General features: G+C 52.8%; 9 protein-coding genes across 9 annotated transcripts; 6 read left to right on the forward strand and 3 right to left on the reverse strand.

The window, feature by feature from the left end:
- Window positions 1-1,043: 1,043 nt before the first annotated feature.
- J4E84_006247 (uncharacterized protein) lies at window positions 1,044-1,699 on the forward strand (the record flags this gene model as incomplete). Its single annotated transcript, XM_049388838.1, has 2 exons — window positions 1,044-1,099; window positions 1,162-1,699. The coding sequence occupies 2 exons, from the start codon at window positions 1,044-1,046 to the stop codon at window positions 1,697-1,699; spliced, it is 594 nt and encodes a 197-aa protein (XP_049243737.1).
- Window positions 1,700-1,978: 279 nt separating this feature from the next.
- Window positions 1,979-4,418, reverse strand: J4E84_006248 (uncharacterized protein; the record flags this gene model as incomplete). The annotated part of the gene is made up of 2 exons (XM_049388839.1): window positions 1,979-3,832; window positions 4,206-4,418. 2 exons carry the CDS (start codon window positions 4,416-4,418, stop codon window positions 1,979-1,981), a joined length of 2,067 nt encoding a protein of 688 aa, XP_049243738.1.
- A 1,077-nt stretch (window positions 4,419-5,495) lies between these two features.
- J4E84_006249 (uncharacterized protein) lies at window positions 5,496-6,280 on the reverse strand (the record flags this gene model as incomplete). The annotated part of the gene is made up of 5 exons (XM_049388840.1): window positions 5,496-5,659; window positions 5,784-5,911; window positions 5,969-6,075; window positions 6,140-6,212; window positions 6,261-6,280. 5 exons carry the CDS (start codon window positions 6,278-6,280, stop codon window positions 5,496-5,498), a joined length of 492 nt encoding a protein of 163 aa, XP_049243739.1.
- Window positions 6,281-8,157: 1,877 nt separating this feature from the next.
- Window positions 8,158-10,199, forward strand: J4E84_006250 (uncharacterized protein; the record flags this gene model as incomplete). Its single annotated transcript, XM_049388841.1, has 4 exons — window positions 8,158-8,577; window positions 8,635-8,704; window positions 8,788-9,090; window positions 9,895-10,199. The coding sequence occupies 4 exons, from the start codon at window positions 8,158-8,160 to the stop codon at window positions 10,197-10,199; spliced, it is 1,098 nt and encodes a 365-aa protein (XP_049243740.1).
- A 625-nt stretch (window positions 10,200-10,824) lies between these two features.
- Window positions 10,825-11,871, forward strand: IPP1 (Inorganic pyrophosphatase; the record flags this gene model as incomplete). Its single annotated transcript, XM_049388842.1, has 4 exons — window positions 10,825-11,001; window positions 11,078-11,197; window positions 11,252-11,679; window positions 11,730-11,871. 4 exons carry the CDS (start codon window positions 10,825-10,827, stop codon window positions 11,869-11,871), a joined length of 867 nt encoding a protein of 288 aa, XP_049243741.1.
- Window positions 11,872-12,099: 228 nt separating this feature from the next.
- J4E84_006252 (uncharacterized protein) lies at window positions 12,100-12,444 on the reverse strand (the record flags this gene model as incomplete). The annotated part of the gene is made up of 2 exons (XM_049388843.1): window positions 12,100-12,215; window positions 12,264-12,444. 2 exons carry the CDS (start codon window positions 12,442-12,444, stop codon window positions 12,100-12,102), a joined length of 297 nt encoding a protein of 98 aa, XP_049243742.1.
- A 302-nt stretch (window positions 12,445-12,746) lies between these two features.
- Window positions 12,747-14,156, forward strand: J4E84_006253 (uncharacterized protein; the record flags this gene model as incomplete). Its single annotated transcript, XM_049388844.1, has 2 exons — window positions 12,747-13,093; window positions 13,160-14,156. 2 exons carry the CDS (start codon window positions 12,747-12,749, stop codon window positions 14,154-14,156), a joined length of 1,344 nt encoding a protein of 447 aa, XP_049243743.1.
- A 1,866-nt stretch (window positions 14,157-16,022) lies between these two features.
- J4E84_006254 (uncharacterized protein) lies at window positions 16,023-17,033 on the forward strand (the record flags this gene model as incomplete). Its single annotated transcript, XM_049388845.1, has 1 exon — window positions 16,023-17,033. One exon carries the CDS (start codon window positions 16,023-16,025, stop codon window positions 17,031-17,033), a length of 1,011 nt encoding a protein of 336 aa, XP_049243744.1.
- A 419-nt stretch (window positions 17,034-17,452) lies between these two features.
- Window positions 17,453-19,696, forward strand: J4E84_006255 (uncharacterized protein; the record flags this gene model as incomplete). The annotated part of the gene is made up of 3 exons (XM_049388846.1): window positions 17,453-17,601; window positions 17,687-18,316; window positions 18,661-19,696. 3 exons carry the CDS (start codon window positions 17,453-17,455, stop codon window positions 19,694-19,696), a joined length of 1,815 nt encoding a protein of 604 aa, XP_049243745.1.
- Between the last annotated feature and the right edge of the window lie 162 nt (window positions 19,697-19,858).

Genomic DNA, 19,858 nt, shown 5'->3' on the forward strand with positions numbered 1-19,858 from the left:
TGTCAAAGGCCCGCCTACTCTCGTGCCTAACGCAAAGTGTCTCGCAATGTAAGTGTAATCTCATTGACCAAGACTCTGCTCACGCATTACCTCACTCTCTACGAAGAGAGGCGCTAACAGTCAACAGCGCTCAACGCAATAAAATCCAGTCACCTCTCCTGCGCTTACCAGCTGAGGTCCGTAACAAAATCTACGCCTACACGCTCGAACTCGTCCCTACGGAGATATGGCGGTGGCATCACGAAGAACTCTACTTTTGGGATCGTATGTTCTTTGTTCAATCCTCGCGCGAGGTCTTCGCTGAGACTGCCGCCGCGTACTTCGAACTGAGACTGCTACCATATCACTACGCTACGTTATCAGTGGTAAAACTCCCGCCGCGTAGGTCAGGGCTCGTACTGCCGATCACACCGTCTCAATTCCGTATGCTGGGGGCCCTTGCTTTTAGCTGGTATCACGCAGTGGGCCTAAAATTAGGCAAATACTGTCCATTTGCACACAGCGGGCTGAGGCGGTTACATATTCACGGGGCACCCGAAGAGACGAGACCTCGACTTTTGTGCGAGATTCGGCTTAGGGGTTGGATGGAGAATCCGCGGTTGAAGTTCACGTACACCATGCATGAGGACTTGAGCACTCCGCAATGGGTCCCGGATGCATAGCCATCGAGACCCAGCAAGATGAAGGGTGTATGTGGCGCTTTAGGATGTATGCCGACAAGTGATGCCAATGCGTCGATTACTGCGTGTGGGTTCGTGAAGTCTGGTCGCGAAGGATAGGCGAACCAAACTCGATCCTGCTACGGCTGACTCAAAGGTATTGCTGGTAACCTGGACACGGGAGAACGAATAAAACGATGAAGAGTGGTAATCTATAGAATTCCATGTACTAGCGACATGACTCACATTGGTATATATCCTATTTAAATCTCAATTATCTCTTCAACCTACGCTCTCAACTTCCTTAACAAATTCGCTCTAATTCGACCGATCTGAAACTCCGACCTCCTCATTCACACCCAGTCGACCTTCACGTTCGCCGAAATGGACAGATTCAAAGGACCACCCACTCTCATAGCCAACGCCAGTTGCCTCGAAATGTCAGTCTACTGCCTCACTAGAAGTATTGCGCAGCCGAGTGTAAAGTGCTAACCGCTGATAGTGCTCAACGCAACCAACGCCAGTCGCCTCTCTTACGTCTGCCGGCTGAAATCCGCAACAAGATATTCGATCTGGCCCAAGAGCTCAGCGCAAGGAGTTGGAAACATGACTCCCATTTCTACTGGGACCGCCTCGAGTTATCCCGTGCATCACGACAAATCTTCGCCGAAACCGCACATGCCTACTTCGCAATACACATCTACCCTGTTGCACGCTTCATACATCGCGAGTTCGACCTATCCGACCTCTCAAAACTCCGGAAGCGGTGTACGCCGTTACAGCTAAGGTTGATTAGGCATATCGATATTGATTGGGATGCCTTTCAATCTGAAGATCCAGCCATGGGACTCCGCGAGCCTATCGAACAGAACATGCGTACATTGCGGATATTTCCTGCACTGGAAACACTGATTATTTCGGAGGCACCGTATCAAGTGACCGGTGCTGATGACTGGTATACGAAGGAATTCCGGAAACAAGTGGGAAATCAAGACCTCGAGGTGGTGTATCTGGAGAAGGAATATAGGAATGGCGGTTAATCATGGAGAGTATGGTGACTTCTTCAATTACGGCTATTATAACTGAAGTAACACGGGATGGAAACATGCTCTAACCAGCAAAAACCAATAGACTCTGAATAAAAAAAAAATGGTGACTTCTTCTTTGATGATTTCGTTTTGGATACAGACTAATGTGTGTGTGACGCCGAAGCTCGGTTGCCGTGTTCTGGGTTAAGGATGAGCAATATCCATATGAGTCATTTGGGACTTCGAGATAGAAATGAAAAGCATCTCCATTCAACCATGTGTACTCCCAGCCTAATAGTGACCCTTTAAGATGTTTTGCATAACGCGCTTTGCTCTTTCACCACCCGGAAGGGTTATTTCAAACATACCACCCGCAACGGCCTGCTTCTGGAGTAACTCACCAGCATCGCGCAGCCTCATCCAGCTCTCTTCATTCTCCTGCATAGCAGCCACATTCGCACTCCCCAAAGTAGGGTCGTAGAAAGGACTATCCGGATCCGTTGAGTTGAGACTGTACTCACTGGGTGGCGGCACACACACCGTCCCTGGCGACGGCAGCTCACCCGTCTGAAAGTACGTGTTCACGCGACTCAAGATGCACGGGTCGGGTGCCGACATCGAACAATGCCCCGCGTGATCGCCAATCATAAGGCTGCTTCCAGGGAATAGACTATGCATATAGCGTCCGCTGCGAAGAGGTGTAACCGGGTCCGCCGTATTGCTGATGAAGAGGATAGGATGCGACGTATTTGCACCCCAGGGACCGTCGAACTTGTAGCTGGCTTTGATCTTCCAAGATGCACATTGCATTAGTAGCATGGACCAGTAGGAACCAAAGTTTGGCGAAACTTCGTCCATGATATCCCAGTATGCGGCGAATTCTTCTTTAGTCAGATGGGTTTGATCAGTTCCGTCGCTGCATAGGATGGCTGTCGTGGAAACAGGGGAGCTTGGCTGTTCGAGTGGTTCGCTGCCATCGACTTGACAGGAGAATACGTGGTTGTAGCGCAAGGTTTCGGCAATCTCGTTGATTTCTCTACCAACTCCTTGTTCAATGGCGAATAGGCTGGCGGCTACGAACTCAAATGTGAGACGCGGCTGGTAGGTAGCGCTGAAGAGAATTAATTTGATGGTGGACCAAGTGAGAAGTTCTGGGCCTTCTGCTGAGACGATGGGAAGCGGATTGTGGTACAGCGATGCGATAATGTTTTGCGTGCGCTCCTCTATGTCGAGAACACTTGAGTTGGCGGTGGCTAGAGGACATCTATTGGGACCCACAATGTAGCAGAACGTATAGAAAGAAGTCATGGCCTTTTCGACGTCTACAAGACTTCCATTACCCATCGAGTGGGTGTAGTCGTACGAACTCACGACTCCATCGAGGATGATACGTCCAACACGGTCCGGGAACATGGACGCAAACGTGGACCCAAGGAAAGTCCCGTAGGAAAAGCCCAAGTACTGCAGCTTACTTTCTCCAGGAACGTACGTGGAGCGGTGGCTTCCGATACGCTTGCCAGCCTTCTGTGCAGCTTTTTGAGCGATCTCTTTCGCTACATATTCGGCATGCCTCTCGGTGATCTCCAACATGTCTCTGGCAACAAACGCCGTCGACATGTACTGCTTGATGTCCGGTCCCTGTTGTTTCTCTTCGGCAAGCTTACAAGATGCGCCGAAGGCATGTTGCATAGACCAGAGTCTGCCAAGAGCTGCATCCGAGCTTCCAACAAGGCCCTCGGTCTCTTCCCTCAGGCTCCAAGACCACGAAGAAGGCTGATCTGGCATGCATCGAGCGACTGGCTCTGTCCAGCCGATGCCGCGAGGGTCAAAGCCGATGATGTCGAAGTATCTTGCATCGGTAGATGGGGTGAGAGTCTCGACGTCAGAATCTATGATCTGCTGTAGCCCTCCTGCTAGGAAGAGCGCAACTGCTGTACCTGATCCTCCGGGACCGCCAGGGTTGAACAGAACCGGGCCACCATAGCGGGGATCATCCGCGGATACTTTGGCGGGTAGCTTGACGATAGCGATGCTCACAGTATGATCAGGGTAGGTCCCGTTGAAGTAGTCCAGTGGCAGGCTCAGTTTTGCGCATTCAAATTGGCCAAAGCATTTGTGGAATTCTAATTGCTCACTCGGTGTGATCTGAAGCTTGGTCAGTCTTGCATCCACCAGTCGATATTATGATGCTGAAGCACCCTCTTGGACTAATTTATAGAGAGCTGCGGTTCGCTTATTGTTGATACGGTGCTGGGACTTTGGCTAGAGCGACATGCTGGTGAGCCGGAATGGGATCTGGTCAGGCCACCAATCACAATCAGATTTTTCATTGAGCCTTTTGATGACGAAGGTCGTCTGTGGTGCTCCGGCATGCGCCCAAGACATCTCCCGGAAGTAGAGTAACCACCTGCTGTGCGACTTGGATCGGGGCTATCATTCGATCTGATAAGATGCGGGCCAGGGTGGCTGCAGAACCACGTGTGCGGTGCGACGCTCAGGGAACACTCTCTCAACATACCTCGGACCACTCAAAGGCAGCATCATGCAACGCAGGCTCAATGTCTAGAAATGAGGACAGATCCCAGTTCTTCAATTCAGGGAAGATGGTATCCACTGCCGCGAGGCACACGAGTGTGACGAAGGTCGCAGAAAGCAGTGCACGCCACCGCGTCGGGGTCCGTCCAGGCTTGACCGGCGCCGTCGCATCCTCCAGCCCGTTCCAACTCTTCATGATGTACCCGAAGTCGTTCCAGCCGGCTGAAGAACAAGCAAAATAAATGCGATGAAGTATTGGATATCCGCGAGTCGTTGAATAGTAGAAGACGGGTGTGGAGGGGTCGTCTGTCAGCGTGCATCCTCAGCCCAAGACATTCGACGTCGCATCCTGGCGCCTGACGCCAAAAGTGAAGATCACCTCAGGCAGCAGCAAAGCACTCGAGGATGCGGAAGTGTGTGCGCGAGGACTATACAAAACGCAGCACGGAGTGCGCCTGACTCCCCGCAGACAGCCCAGCTATCGCTTGCAGAAACCTGCCTTTCTACTCTGCGTTGGTGCTGCAGCTGCAGCAAGACTGGCCGGCGGCTATGTATGCAATATGCAGATGTGGTCACAATGCGCTGCCTTGGCTGCTGAATTTTCCAAGTGCAGAAAGCGAGACTAGTGCGTGCGATTAAGTAATGGGTTAGTTGCCGTCGAGATTATCCATGTGCTGGGTGGTGAGGAGAATTGGCATCGCCACGAACCTGCGTCTTGTGGAGGGACCCGTTAGAGACCGCAGAGCCTCATCGCAACAGCGGTAATGTGATCTCATTGATCCTCAGGAAGAAGGCATTGGTCTGGCTGTTGTACCCGTTTGCGAGGCGAATGTGAGTGAGCATGCTTGCTTTTGGAATGCGGTGTAATCTGCTTTTTGCTGACATGTCTCTTGGTAGAGTTCAAGGTTACATTGGAATGACACAGCTTTTGGGTAGGTAGCAAGCCACCATGACTACGAAGAGCCCGTAAAGAAAGTGCACAAAGAACAGGAACCCTCATAGCGCGACAAGTACAGAGTAGCAGCACCTCCTGATTCAATGGGTATCTCATCTCTCAGTACCAACCACCTCTACTGCCATTAAACATGATATGAAACGTCCATGTGAATGATGATGCTCATTCGAGGAGGAGCAGTGTCGGCTAACGTCCAAAAGATCTCCATCATGTAAAGCCAGCTCCAATCCCAGGAGCGTTCTTGCCCTCAACTAGAAAGTTCGTACCTTTGGTCATTCTGAGAGCACAGGACTGTAGGACGTGGGTCCGCCGAGGTGTTTACCATTGCTGGCCACCACCTTGGCCACCCTCTTGACCACCACCGTAACCGCCCTGGCCGCCGCCCTGACCGCCACCGTAGCCGCCGCGAGACTGGTATCCGCCGCCGCCGCCGCCTTGAGAAGGTCCCCAAGAGCCGCCGCCCTGGCCGCCGCCGCCGTAGCCTTTTCATCAAGTTAGTTTCTCACTGCGAATACACCGGTGACATGTGCTTACCACGGTCGCCGCCACCGTAGCCTGGGGAGATAGTCAGTATAGAACCGCGATGGGTAGGTGAGTGAAGCTTACCTCCTCCTTGACCACCGCCGTAACCTCCACGGTATCCGCCGCCACCGCCTCCGTAGCCGCCGCCGCGAGGAGCGCCACCGCCAGCGCGGTCGGAGGCCTTGTCGACGCGAATCCTACGTCCGTCGAATCTGGGGAAGTCAGCAGTGCCCACTGTTGGATGGTACGTGAAGGCAGAAGAGACGTACTCCTCGTTGTTCATGGCCTGCATAGCGGCATCGGCCTCGGTGTCCTGGGCATAGCGAACAAAGCCAAAGCCTCGGCTACGGCCAGTATCGCGGTCCTTAACCACGACCTGTGACGATGTGAGCATTGACTCGACCTTGGCGACGACACTCGTCGAGTAGCGTGTCACTTACGGCTTCTTCGACTTGACCGAACTCCTCGAACTTTTGACGGAGAGCTTGGTCGTCGGTGTGCCATGCGAGGCCTCTGTGAAGGGTCAGTCGCGGTCGCGGTATGGGAAGGCTGCGTACTTACCCAATGAAGAGCTTAGACATGATGAGAGTGATGTCTGGGTCGAACACTGAACGGTCTCAATACTAGCTCTCGCAACTCGAAACAAGGCGCGCGATACAAAGAAGCTCAAGACAGGTAGTGACAGGAGTTGTAGAGTGAAGGAAAAGTGCAGGAAGGCGAGGAATCCATCGCGGCTTCCCGGGCAGGCAGTATGTAGCAACGTGACGGAACGAACATTTGATCTTGTAGCACCAGGCTGTATTGGTGATGATGGCGCAAGCGATTGCTCTGAAGAGTTAGAGGAGGGAGAGTCGGCTGCAGGCTGTCGCAAGAAAGTGATGGCACAGGGTGAGGAGCAGAGATAGTGAAGCGTCTAGGTTGGCGGGGCAAGCGACGATATGAGTACCCCTCCACCAGGTGAAAGAGCGCTAGGCTGCAAGCAAGTAATAGGTTGCGCGCACGGACTGGAGGGCTGAGGGCCCGGTTTATAAAGCGACGTGGATGGCCACGAGCGACGGGGTGCAATGTGTCTCTCCAGCCAGTCGAGCCAGTCAAGCCAAGGGGTCTGGTAGTTCGGACCTGGGCTGCAGGCAGGCAAACGGAACTGGCCCCTCGCAGCTAGCCGGTCCCAATGCCTTGTCTAGGAGCCCGCACCTGACGATGGACAGGGTGCAGATACTGGTTCTGCCATACATGTCGGCTGGCTGGCTCCCTAGCCTGTCCCGTGTCTGTCTGTTCATGCTGGGTATATGCAGCCCACGTTAGCCTGAGACCGGGGAGGCCCAATTGCAGGGCCCTTGACGAGCCAGAGAAAACGATTTTTTTGATAGGTGCATCGATCCATCGTCCTGCTCAGAGTGCCGGCAGGAGTGCGGCGGCGTCATTGGGCCACTGCCAAATACGTGCATGGACAAGCCTGCGGATAGACAGATTGCGTGCTCGAGACAGCAGCGATCTGCGCCCGTGGCTACAGCAAGACTATCGGGCTGTGACGAAAAGGTCAATGGCGGACAGGTATTGGACAGACGATGGTGGTTCAAAGAAGCTTATCAGAGTCGCCATCCTTAGTCTGACGGTGTGGGGATCGGGTCTAACTAACTTCCAGGCCCTCCAGGGCTCTGCATCCCGAACTGGCTCGTGCGCGCGACGTCAAGATGTAGCAAGCTGAGCGTGCTTAATGAGACGACTGCTCGCACTTATACGACCGAAGTCCATTGCGCTGAGACAGGCCAGAATGTCCCATCAATCACATACTACACAGTCGTCACCATCGGATACAGAAAGCGGGCAAATCGGCAGTGTTTACCGAGATATACCGAGGCAGCGCGGACTGAACCGATCCATCTGTGTTCATTCTGCGTATCCCCAAGCAAGTCGGCGACGAGAAGCTATCGCAGCCATTTCCCTGCGATAGCGGCACAGCGCATGCGGCAGCACGATGCACGGTGCCAAGACGTCTCGCTCTCGGGGACCGATTCTATGGCAATACAATCCATCCAATGATATGAGCATCTTGCAGCCCGAATAGAAGTAAGGAGAGGGACAGACACGACAGACATGGCCTCGTTTCCACACCGTGAAGGTTGAAGGGTTGACGATGCACTGGCGTCATCAATGCATCGTGCCTTCCTCCAGCAATGCAGTGGCTTCGGCGATGCCGTCAGCTTCACAATGGCAGCAACCATTGCACCTGCCATCACTCTGTCTGCCTTCCTGCCTGACGTAGCCTATCAGGTAGCTGCAACATCCAGATGAGACTTTGTCACCTTGAACGTCTCCCAGATTACCGTCACACAAGCAACCGAGCGACTATCACGACGATCTGCTGTCTGGCCCCCTCGAGCATCTCAGACCCACCAGACTTGCGAGGCGAACCAGACTCCGTTAACGGCACGGCTCGTCTAGGATGCAGGACAGCATGGACATACGAAAGTGGCTAGACGAGACAGTGCAACCGGAAGCACCGCGCGAGCCCAATAACCTTCATCAGACCGCAGAGCCTGCTAAACGGAAGCGCCGCCGCAGATCAGACAGCTCCCTCCTCGATCCCCGTCCGCCTGCATCCTCTCCGCATAAGCCAGCGGAGGATAGTGCTGACGAGGCGCTCCAGGCGACATGCAGCGACAGCTCTAGCAGCAGTCGATATGCGCGCAAACCTCGTAGAAAGACGCGTCCAGAGCGGTATGAGCCACAGTATGAGCCAGGTCCCCATGCCCATCGCGATCGTAAGGACAAATCAAAGAAGTCGCGACGCAAGCCTCGACGCAAGAAGGGCGAGAAGGCACCTGGTGTTATGCAGACCTTCCAGGCAACGAACATATCTGGGGATCGGCTGACCGTAAGATGTCTATGCGGTCGCCTGGAACATATAGTATCGTGTTGACGATTGGACTAGTTGAAGCCACGGGAGCAGCTAGGCCTCTTCAACAAGGGACGGACATCTACTGCAATCAAGGGCCGCGGGTGTGAGTGATTCACTCCCCTTCCTACAGCCTGAATGACATCTTCCTGTACGTCTTCCCCGCATTACCCAGCTGACGTGTCGCAGTGCCCGATCTGGTATTCTCGGAGATGAAGTTCCTGCAGCAGCACAAAGACGAACCAGAGCCTGTCCCTCGAACCGATGCGTCCAAAAAGAAACGCAAGAAGGACAATGAACAGATGAAGGAAGGAGAGATCTCCGCTTTCTTTACCTCAGCGCGACCGGCATTAGTCGACAAGGACACAAACACTCTACCGCAGCTTCCTGTACCAAAAGCTAAGCGGCGTCGTCGTGATCAATCCTCGGTAGATGACACTGCTATCCCAACTGTTGAGGCTACAGGCCAAGCCTCGTATCTGGGTTTTGGAGGTAGAGGCCCTCGCCATGAAAGTAATAGCTACGTTTCCTGGTCAGAGTCAATTCGAGCGCCTAGCACGGCGCCAGCACGCCCTCACATATCTCACATACGTACCAGTTCGCGCGACCTAGACCTTCATGGTGAGTCCGAAGCCAGAAATGCAAATGAGAGTAATCGCTTCAAACTACCAGCCCGGCCTCCTCCAGTGACGAAGCAAAGAACAGATAGCACGCCTGTCGAGCGCTTCAGGGTTTCGTCCTTGGCTCCATCACATGGCAGAGCGTCGAGATCGCAGTCCTTTCCGCAGCACACTTCATCCCCGCGACGACCGAACCTCGTCGATCGATCTGCGAACGCACGCGCGGTTGACAATGTTCATTCGCCATCGTCAATGCCACCGTCTGCGCCCAAACATGCTATGGGCACGCATCGCACTCAGCTACCCAGCTCCTCGAAGAATAATCGATCAGACTCGGCTTCAGTCTCGGGGATGACTGCTCCGTCCGGGTATGGACAGGTGAACCCGCATAGCGAATACAGTCCTGCTGGAGAAGGAAGATTACCGACATCTTCTGACTTGGGGGTGGCTTTGCGGCATTGCAACGATACCTTCCACGAACGACGTCTGGCCACAGGGTCGCGGAGGAGACACACCGAGGAGACGCACCCATCGTATCCACAGTCGAACCTGCGGCACAGTACGAGAGACACTTATCGTGCGGCTCAGCAGGGTCCCACTGTACGCTTCGCGGATCAGTCTCATAATAGACCGGTGATGCCAAATTTTGCTGGCCCGAGCATCTACGAACAACAAGCACAGCGTCAGCGATCTCATATGCAATGGGATCGCGAAGAAGAACCTCTCGAAAGTTCCTACCATTTCGAGGAAGACTACCTAGATCAAGGGAATCAAATGGAATACGATGGCCGGATGGAGCATGATGATGAGGACTGGGGAGGGCTTTTAGAAGAGCCCCTCTCGTATAGCCTTGATGGTGATCCTGACATATACGGCGGTATCGAAGCACACCCCGGAACTGAGATTGAGCTGGTCCAGGATAAAAGACCAGAAAACGATACGGTGGCTCCTGGATTTTGGCGGCCGAATAAACTGTACTGATGTTGAGGTGGGTGGCTGGCTGGTAGCCACATAGCGCGTTAGCGGCAACTTTCTTTTTTCGTGATTAGAAGAGGTCTGAATGGCGAGACGTGAAGCCTGCAATTATCCCAAGAAGCTCAAATGATGAGGAAAGACATATGACTGCAATCTGATTCTCGGCAATTTGAAGAAGCTCAGAAATCGATAGCGACAAGCTGCCTCGGTGTCCGTGCATAAAAAGTTGGAGCTTCCGGTCTCCGCTCCCGTACCTTGCGGACGTTTTCTGATCCTCGGTCTGGGCTTCGCATGAGAGGAGAATCGGCTGCGCTTCCATCTGGTAGTTTACTAAACGGGTGCCATCTGCATGCTCATCCATCAATCGTTGTTGCGGCTCTGTCCCGCCCAGAGATTGATCACCCGGTCGAAGCTCCTCTTCCCTACCGCGACGGCTGTCCCATGCAGACAGTCGGCGGTGACGTTCGTCACAGTGGCGCCTTCCCAACACAGCTCCCCGCCTGCGAGCCCCACTAGTAGACCCCTCAACGACAAAATCAACTCTAGGGCTCGTCTACTTGCAGGCCATCTCAACTCCACAGCTTCTTCTTCCACAGCCATCCACACAGCTGCCACGAAGACCCCATCAACCATGTCTTACACCACCCGCAAGGTTGGCGCTGCCAACACCCTCGAGCACCGCGTCTACATCGAGAAGGACGGCCAGCTCGTCTCGCCATGGCACGACATCCCGCTCTACGCCAACGAGCAGCAGACCATCCTCAACATGGTTGTTGAGGTGCCCCGCTGGACCAACGCGAAGATGGAGGTGCGTCGGCCCCAATTGGCTGCGCCGTGGCCTGCGTACGGCTGCGCGAAACGAAAGACGCTGACTGTCGCCACAGATCTCCAAGGAGGAGCAGCTCAACCCCATCAAGCAGGACACCAAGAAGGGCAAGCTCCGCTTCGTGCGCAACTGCTTCCCCCACAAGGGCTACCTGTGGAACTACGGTGCCTTCCCTCAGGTACGCTGACGCGACCCCGATATCGGACAATACACCAATGCTGATGCTGTGCAGACTTGGGAGGACCCCAACGTTGTCCACCAGGAGACCAAGGCCAAGGGTGACAACGACCCATTGGACGTCTGCGAGATTGGCGAGCTTGTTGCCAAGCCCGGTGAGGTCATCCAGGTCAAGGTCCTCGGTGTCATGGCTCTGCTCGACGAGGGCGAGACCGACTGGAAGATCATGGTCATCAACGTCAACGACCCGTTGGCCCCCAAGCTCAACGACGTAGAGGACGTCGAGCGCCACCTGCCCGGCCTTCTCCGCGCCACAAACGAGTGGTTCCGTATCTACAAGATCCCAGACGGCAAGCCCGAGAACCAGTTCGCCTTCTCCGGCGAGTGCAAGAACAAGAAGTACGCCATGGACATTGTCCGCGAGTGTGCCGAGGCCTGGGAGAAGCTTGTCACTGGCAAGACCCCCAAGGACGAGATCAGCCTGTGAGTAGTGGCCAACCTACCCCGAATGATTTGTACTGACGAAGCTCTAGCACCAACACCACCGTCTCGCACTCTCCCGACCGCACCGATGCCAGCTCGCTCAACGTTCCCCAGGGCGAGAACAAGGCACCTGCCCCCATCGATGGCAGCATCGACAAGTGGTTCTACATCTCCGGTGCCCCGTCCAACTAGATATAACGGGAGCCGTGATGAGCACAAAAGTCTGGATATCATTGGAGCATGGGAATGACTGTAGATGATAGATAAACGTGCATGATTAACGCCGACCAACGACGGTATATGGACCCATGAGGAATATCATCAATGCCTCGTCTCAGCCCAACCCAGAATATTGCCGTGACGCCGACCGATGCTCTGTGTCTTGATACATATGTACATTCATGTGTTGTTGCTGAGCCCTTAATTGCCTGCCAACTCGTCTTTTCGAGCCAGTGACCGTGAATGTCTATCCACTTCTTCGACGACTTGTGTTATGCGCATGTTGCTGAGGTCGAGGTTCATCTCCTTGCCATCCTCTACGCGGATGTTAGCATTTGCTCGAGGTGCAGCGAAAGTGTACGTACTGAACTTGACGCCCAAACTGGCAGGCTCTTTGCTGTCTCGTGGCAGCATCTTGGACTCAATCTTCATGCCATCTGCACGTGCGTTCGGTGGTATTAACGAGAGGAAGAGGCGGGCGGGCTTGGAGCGCGGGGAGAAGGGATTGAAGGTAACGCGGACGTCGGTCAGGAATCTGGTGATCATTGCTGCGGTGGAGCACGGAGGAGTCGGCGATGCAGACTATGGCTTGTTAGAGGATACGCATGATGAACAGATGCGACTACTTACCAATAGGCGGTGATTCGGGAATGCGCTGCAATTGACGTCCTACGCTCGTCGCAACCTCTTCGCGATAAGTCCGTGCTCAAGATTCTCTGCGGGCCACGCTACAGCTAGCCATCCAAACACGTTGCGCTCTCACACCCCGCCAAACGGCCCACCGTAGCCATCTCCGTCATAGGCCATCTGCATACATCGACCAAACTCTCTCCGCATTCCGAGCCACCATGGCACCTCTCCCCTCCACCGCGCACACTCTCACCACCCGCCTAAGCGCCCTCTCCGAAGCCAACAAAGGCGTCGGCCAACTTATCCAACGACTAGCCAAGCTAGACTTCCAGCCAGGTTCGCAACCACTCGACAATTCCGACGAGGGCGACGTGAGGTTGGAACTCAGTGCCGAAATACACGAGACTCTGAAGGGCATAGAAGAGGAACTTGAACTTCTGAGGCAAGAAGTCGAGGACGTTACGTCACAAGGAGGCATTACAGGAAGAAGGCGGGATAGCAGCAAAGACAGCGAGAGGAGTAGACTTGCTGTACTACTTGCGAGATTGACCGAGGACTTGAAGTTGTGAGTGATGCACACTCTCCCTTGTCATTTCCTTCAGCATGGCATGCTAACCCTACGTCCCTGTAGATCGCGATCACAATATCGGAAAGCGCAACTCACAGCCAAGCACAACGCCGACCGCGCAAAGCTGAAAGAGCGCGAACTCCTCTTCTCCAACCTGCAATCAGGCTCCTCCACCCCATCTTCCACATATCGCCAGAGAAAGCAACAACAAGGGCTATCGGAAGGCGAAGTCGTCGCGCAGGCTTCTTCAGACGTCACATCTGCTCTGCGCCGGACAGCCCAGTTGATGAAAGACGAGCTATCGCGCTCACGATTCGCGCAAGAAACACTTGAACAGACCAACGCCGCATTACAAGATCTTGGGGAGCAGTACTCAGACTTAAACACCCTACTAGCCAACAGCAAGAACTTGGTTTCGACACTCCTGAAGAGCACAAAGAGCGACACGTGGTATCTTGAGACCACCTTCTACATCCTCATAACAACTATCATCTGGCTCGTTTTCCGCCGCTGGTTATACGGACCGCTCACCTGGTTTATCATCTGGCCAGTCAAACTCACCTTTCGCATCCTTTTCGCCGTCTTACCCTTCGGCGCCGCATCCTCAGCCGCATCCTCGAGCGTCGCGGTATCCTCGTCCTCAAGAACCCTCATCGTCCAGCCGAGTGCCACAGGTGGCATACCCCGACGTGAACCTAACGCCCAAGGACACTACATACCTGTCGGTCGCGGAGGCGGAGTGAATCGACAAGGTCAGGATCCTAGTCCACAAGGCTCATACTCGCAGCAAGTAGGCAAGATGGCGGAACAAAATCAACAACAGCAGCAGGAAGAAGTGCCTGATCACCCTCAGTTCAGACAACCGAGAAAGGATGAAGACGAAGGGCCGGTCACACTAGGCGACGGGACTGTATTACAGGAGAGCGATAAGCCGAGAAATCCAAAGAAGAAGATGTGGGAGGAGAATGTGGAAAGTGCGAAGCGTGATGAAGCGCAGGCGCAGGAAACACCGGCACAACAGGAAGGAAGTGGACAAAGGCGGAAGAGAGATGAGCTATGAGCTGCGACTTCGCAAGTGGGTACGTAGACGGGAAGATACCTATGATAATGACCATCATCATTACTTTATCACCACCATCATCGCTCTGCGTAACCTCCGTTTTTGGAGCATGTGGTGACCACGCGCTAGCAGCTCTGCACTATATAAACCGCTCTCTGTCTCGCATCTTGCTTCTCTTCTTTCAACAATTACCAAAAACTCTTCTACCCCCAAAAAGATATCATGGGCAGGGCATGACTCTGCTCTCAAAACGAAAACAAGAGTTCTACATGTGTGCGCTGCTGGCCGCGCCTTCCTCTCGATTCAATACCAACGCGAGAGCTTCCTATGACCGTGTCGGTCTATTCCTCGAAAAGTCCAAAATAATCTGGAAGATATATTCATGGTTACACTTGTACAGCGAAACTCCAAACTCGTGCTGATTCTGTTCATGTCTCGTCGAGTTGCCTGCTGAGTGTTACCAAAACTTCGAACATCATTTGCAATGACATGTTCCTCATTTCCCGAAATGAAGATATACTCTGGCTATGTCACAAAACTATACCAGCATTTACGCATGTCTCTGTTCTGGGTGTGTTCTAGAAACAAGTTAGCAATATGCATGTTGGCTTTGCTCGTCTTCTCGAAACGGGCAACGGAACCCAGCATGTTCGTCCTCCTGGCCAGAAAGATACGTAAAAGGATGCCATGTGTTTGCCGTCTTTTTGTCAGAAACTACCGCCCCAGCATTTCATGCTGTCTGGCTCGAGTTCCTGAGCCTAGCGATGGTATAAAAGCTACGGCTGTTGGTATGGAGCTTCTTCCTTCTAACTATCTTCTCCAGAGCCTTTACTCCTAAAACATGCAAGGCTGGGACCCATGAGTTTTTCCAAAGCTTTCCGCAAGTTGGGCCATGTGCGTCTTTGCGCCTCTGCTTTCAACTTCAAAACATCTGTTGTTCTGTCTGCTTCCATCAAAAGATCAAGGTCGCTCTTGCATGAGTCTTCCCTCTGCTGTCTCAAAACTATATAAACTTGAACACATGGAGCTGTCAAATCTCCCTTAGGATTTACAGAAGTCGCAAACCTCGTGCATCCTCCATTGGTCTCATTCCTTCACTCACACTATTATCAAAAATTTAGAAAATGGTCTCGTGTCCGCAGACTGAAAACCCCAATAAGCTCACGAATGTTCCTATCTCGGCTGTTGCTCCTAAAAGCTGCCTACATCCGCATCACAAAAGGCCGCGGGTGTATTCAGAACAAAGGAATATCAGTACATGCATCTCTTCTCTCCCCATCTCCAAAAGATCGCAAATTACAGGCGTCGCGCCTCGCTGCAGAATGATGGATGCTGTGTCAACATGCCAGCGAAAAAGTCCGAACTCGACCAGCATGTTTCGACAGAAAGACTGTTCAGTCCCATTACTCAAAAGGCACTTTCAGTAAGCGGATGATTGTTTCTTTGTTAGCCGCGGACATATAAAGCAGACTGTATGAGCACTTCGATGCTTCCTTGTGTCCAGATAAACTTCATATCGACCCTTCTAAAAGGATGCTGTGCAGTCATGTATGTCGTCCAGAGTGTAGAGGCCACACGCGAAGTTGTTCGTGCGGCCTACGCCCACTCACGTCAACTTGGGAAAAATCCGAACAGGTTTGCAGCCTGCATCAACATAAACACATGTAAACTAAGTGACCCAACGTCTATGTAGGCTCTAGGCCCGTGCAGTTAATTCTCGTATAAGGTGCACTCGTAATAGTTTCAACGCGCTTGGCATCTGCATGAAGGCGGCACGGCTGCATACCTACCTAGGAAGTACATATAATGGTCTGGCTTCTCTTGTCAACTAAGCTGATTACTGCCACCTAAATCTCATCCGCCACAATGGAGCCAATCTACTCGCGCGATGAGTGCATCGCCACGATTCGCGACTTCTACGACTTCTTAGGAAAGATGTTCATGGATGTGCCCGCGTCCATCATCTACCCACCTCCCGGCGGTTGGCCCAACATGACTCCCGAAGTCGCGGATCGTCTAGGCAAGGATCCAGAAGTCATAAATCTGCTACGCCATCTGCCGTTTCCTGATGACCAGCCTTACACAGCACGGCCGCACTGTTTGCCAGGCACCCGGTTCCACGCCTGGACGAAGGCAGTGGACGAGCTGAAGGAGCAGGAGGACGCAGAGAGAGAGGATCTACTAATCGAGACGGAGAGCCATGAAGACCAGTTCGGCGGCATGATTCCCAAATACTGCATCGGTCTTACGTACGCTCTCAACATCAGCGAATATGTGATGCTGTTGGACGTCAGAACTGGGCTGGTATATTGGATGGACTGCCCGGAGGAGATTATCAAGGCGTGCGATCCTCAGCCATCACGTCTGGTGTATCCTTTGGAGGGGGAAGTAAAGGAGGAACAAGACAGAAGCGTCGTTGTTGTACAGGAGGAAGAGGATGATGTCGAAGCTTCAGACGACAACAGCGAAAACGAAACGCCTCCGACATCCGACGACGGTAGTGCCGACGAGAACGATGGGTCTGTTGATTTCGAGGACGACGATGATGATGACGATGACGCGATGGACGTGGAGTGGGGACCCTGCTGGCCGGTCCGCCACTTCTTCGCCATGTTGAAGAATCACTATATAAAGCTGAACTTCATCCCGCATAGCAGTCATCGCGTCATTCAAATCTGGACGAAGCGATACACTGACCACGACCGAATTCCTGAAGGTTTTGCAGAGTTTTTACAGTCCATATATCACAAACATGGATGGCCTGATCTGGAAGTCTATCAGAAAGCAGCATGTATGGCAGAGCTCGAGAAAGCGATGGAAACAGAAGGTACCAAATATTACAATCTCGATCAGTACTTCCAGAATCGCGAATACTAGAAGAAGAGTTCGGGATCGAATAACGGATCGAACGCGGTGTGACATGCACCATTGGTACGCAATGCCGGATAAATAACCTACTGCGGTTCCTTCGGGCGATGTGCATCGTTTCTCTCTCTTCTTCAAAGCCACTGCCTAACCCTGCATGTCTAATGGAACCCTTAACCTAAATCAATGAAAGTAACTCACGTTGTGGCTGTGAGTGGCCGTGCAGCTGTCAGAAACTCATAGGCAGCATATATCTGCACCGTTATATGAGAATGTGATTGCGTGATCCGGAAAACCACTGCCACTGCCACAACAGTACGGATCTTCAGCTACTGTCTCTTGCAGTGGATCCAATGCCCTTGAACGACTACACCAGTATCGACTGAACTACTCAACCAGATCGTATTCCCCGGTAATCTTCAATCTCGACCATGAATGCCCTAAAGTACATTAGAAAGCTTTTTGATGAATCCGACATTGGAAACACATACCGCAACCCTGAAAAACATACCGACAACTCGTTACGCCTACTAGACGATGGGTTACTGGACACCACACCCCGCGACGAGACGCTGAAGGTGTAGGTGAAGCCTCGATAACAATCCTCGGCTCGGATAGAGAAACAGACTCGCATTGCACCGACAGTATCCACTAACACATCATAGAACAACCCAAAACCAACAAACCTCCCCCTTCCTCCGTCTCCCCGCCGAACTCAGAAATCACGTATACGAAATCCTATTCGGCCACCGATCAATCCACCTCAAAGACCGTACACCTTCGAAATACCACCAGATCCCCCGACCCTGCGTCACGCACATCCGCCCCACTCATCCCGACAACGATGTATACGGCCCCGGTATCGAAAACGACCACACGCGTCATCCGGGTAAACAAACACATACATTCTCCTTACTTTTCGTAAGCCGCCAGATCTACGAAGAAACCCGCTACCTCCCCTTCAGCCTCAACACATTCAGGTACGACGAACTACTCGGGCGACAGACCTGGCTCCGCTCGCTGGCATCCCGACTCGCTGTCGTGCGGAAAGTGCGTCTTCATGTTGAAGAGGATTGGGGTTTAAACCGTGGATTGAAGGAAGGTCTGACCAACGGACTGGAGTTCTTCCCAAGTCTCGATAGTCTGGAGCTGATTTGCGGGCATAACCGGTACAAGGCAGGTGGGTTTGACAAGATACTCAGATTGGCGAAGAAGACGAAGCGGGATGTGGAGGCGCTAGTCGGCTCCGAGGTCAAATTGAGGATTTATATCAGGAAGGTTTGGAACATTCGCGAGTACGATCTTTTTGATTTTTATACCTCTTTTCCCTTGAGGCTTTGAGCGTTGCGACCTATTTTGGTCGGATTGGAGTGACGGATTGCAGACATCATGCTCATAGCTGGCATGTTGACATGGGTCTGGTGTAGGATATGAACGGAGGAAGCTTGGTGAAGCTTGAGAAGCTTCGCGTTGAAGAGCCAGATCTTAGTCATCCATCATTCCCAACAGGGAAGGTACATAACACGAAGACTTCGTCATAATAAAGCCCACCCAAAAGACATTTGACTCTCTTACCATCTCAGCTGTGATCCTCGTTTGCGACAGTACCATCTCATCCCTTCCTGCTGGAAAAGCCGAGTATGCAAGTCCACGAGCACCCCGCCTCATCCCCCATCTTACGGCGGGCCCTGAAAACCGCCCTACCCTACAGTGTCAACCTGGTCTACAGAATCCAGCACCCAAACCGAACCGAACACGCCCACATACTCGCCACATTCTCACCGTCAGCCACAGAGATCCCAGAATGCTGGGTAGCAGCGTACCTCGACCGCTCCATGCGCCCAGAGACCGAACTTTGGATGTTTAGTAATGCAGAACAGCCACATCACTCGAATGCAACACCAGAGTTTCGTCAAGAGAGCAAGAAGGCGATATTGGCATTACTAGAATATATGGCTACACTTCCTACTCCACCAATGCGTTCCGATAATCTACCTGCTCTGGACCTGGCAAAGCAACACGAGAAAGACTACCCAACCCCACCAGCATCTGGCGCATACGGATCATCCCCGGGGACATACATGCGACATCTCCTCATGCCCAAAGTTGTTACGCTAGGGGCGTGCCATCGCGACGTGGTTGAGATACTCCGCGAAGCAGGAGTCTTACGCACCGAACTTCCAGGCCCTGATGCCGAGCTGAACAAGTTCTTGTTCAAGCTTTCTGATCTTCCAGAGACGCGAGAGCTACCCAAGGGATTACGGTGGGGTGAAATGCGCGAGCAGGATATCGATGTCGTCAAAGCCAGGACGTCTATTCCAAGGACGACAAAGACACTCATATCACTAAAGAGTGTGGGTGTTTTTGAAGAAGAGACAGACACAGCAGTAGCGTGGACATTCCTCGGTTTAGACGGTTCTCTTGTTACGCTACATACAGAAGAAGCATATCGAGGAAAGGGAATAGCAAAGGCCGTTGCAGCGAAGCTGTTTCGACAGTATGCCCCAGGGTTAGCAGTAGACGACGACGGGAATGCATGGTCACACGCGGACGTATACTTGGGCAATGCGCAAAGTGAAAGCGTTTGTCGAAGCTTAGGAGGAAAGCCGCTCTGGAGGTGCTTTTGGGTGCGGATAGACCTAGAAAGGGCGGGTCATCCTGCAAAGGCTGTCTGAGCTGCATTCAGATGGTGCGCATCACCTCTTCACAGCATATTGAGGTGCACAGGCTAGTGGTATATCTGTTGGAGAGTCAGTCTCGAGCCTTGCCATGGTAACGAACGAGTGACTTGAAAGACAGGTTGCTCATTAAAAAATTAGAGTGTTGTTGTTGTATTT

Source organism: Alternaria hordeiaustralica, assembly GCF_023758085.1.
Source record: "Alternaria hordeiaustralica strain BMP 2776 chromosome Unknown scaffold_11, whole genome shotgun sequence".
Classification (NCBI taxonomy): domain Eukaryota; kingdom Fungi; phylum Ascomycota; class Dothideomycetes; order Pleosporales; family Pleosporaceae; genus Alternaria; species Alternaria hordeiaustralica.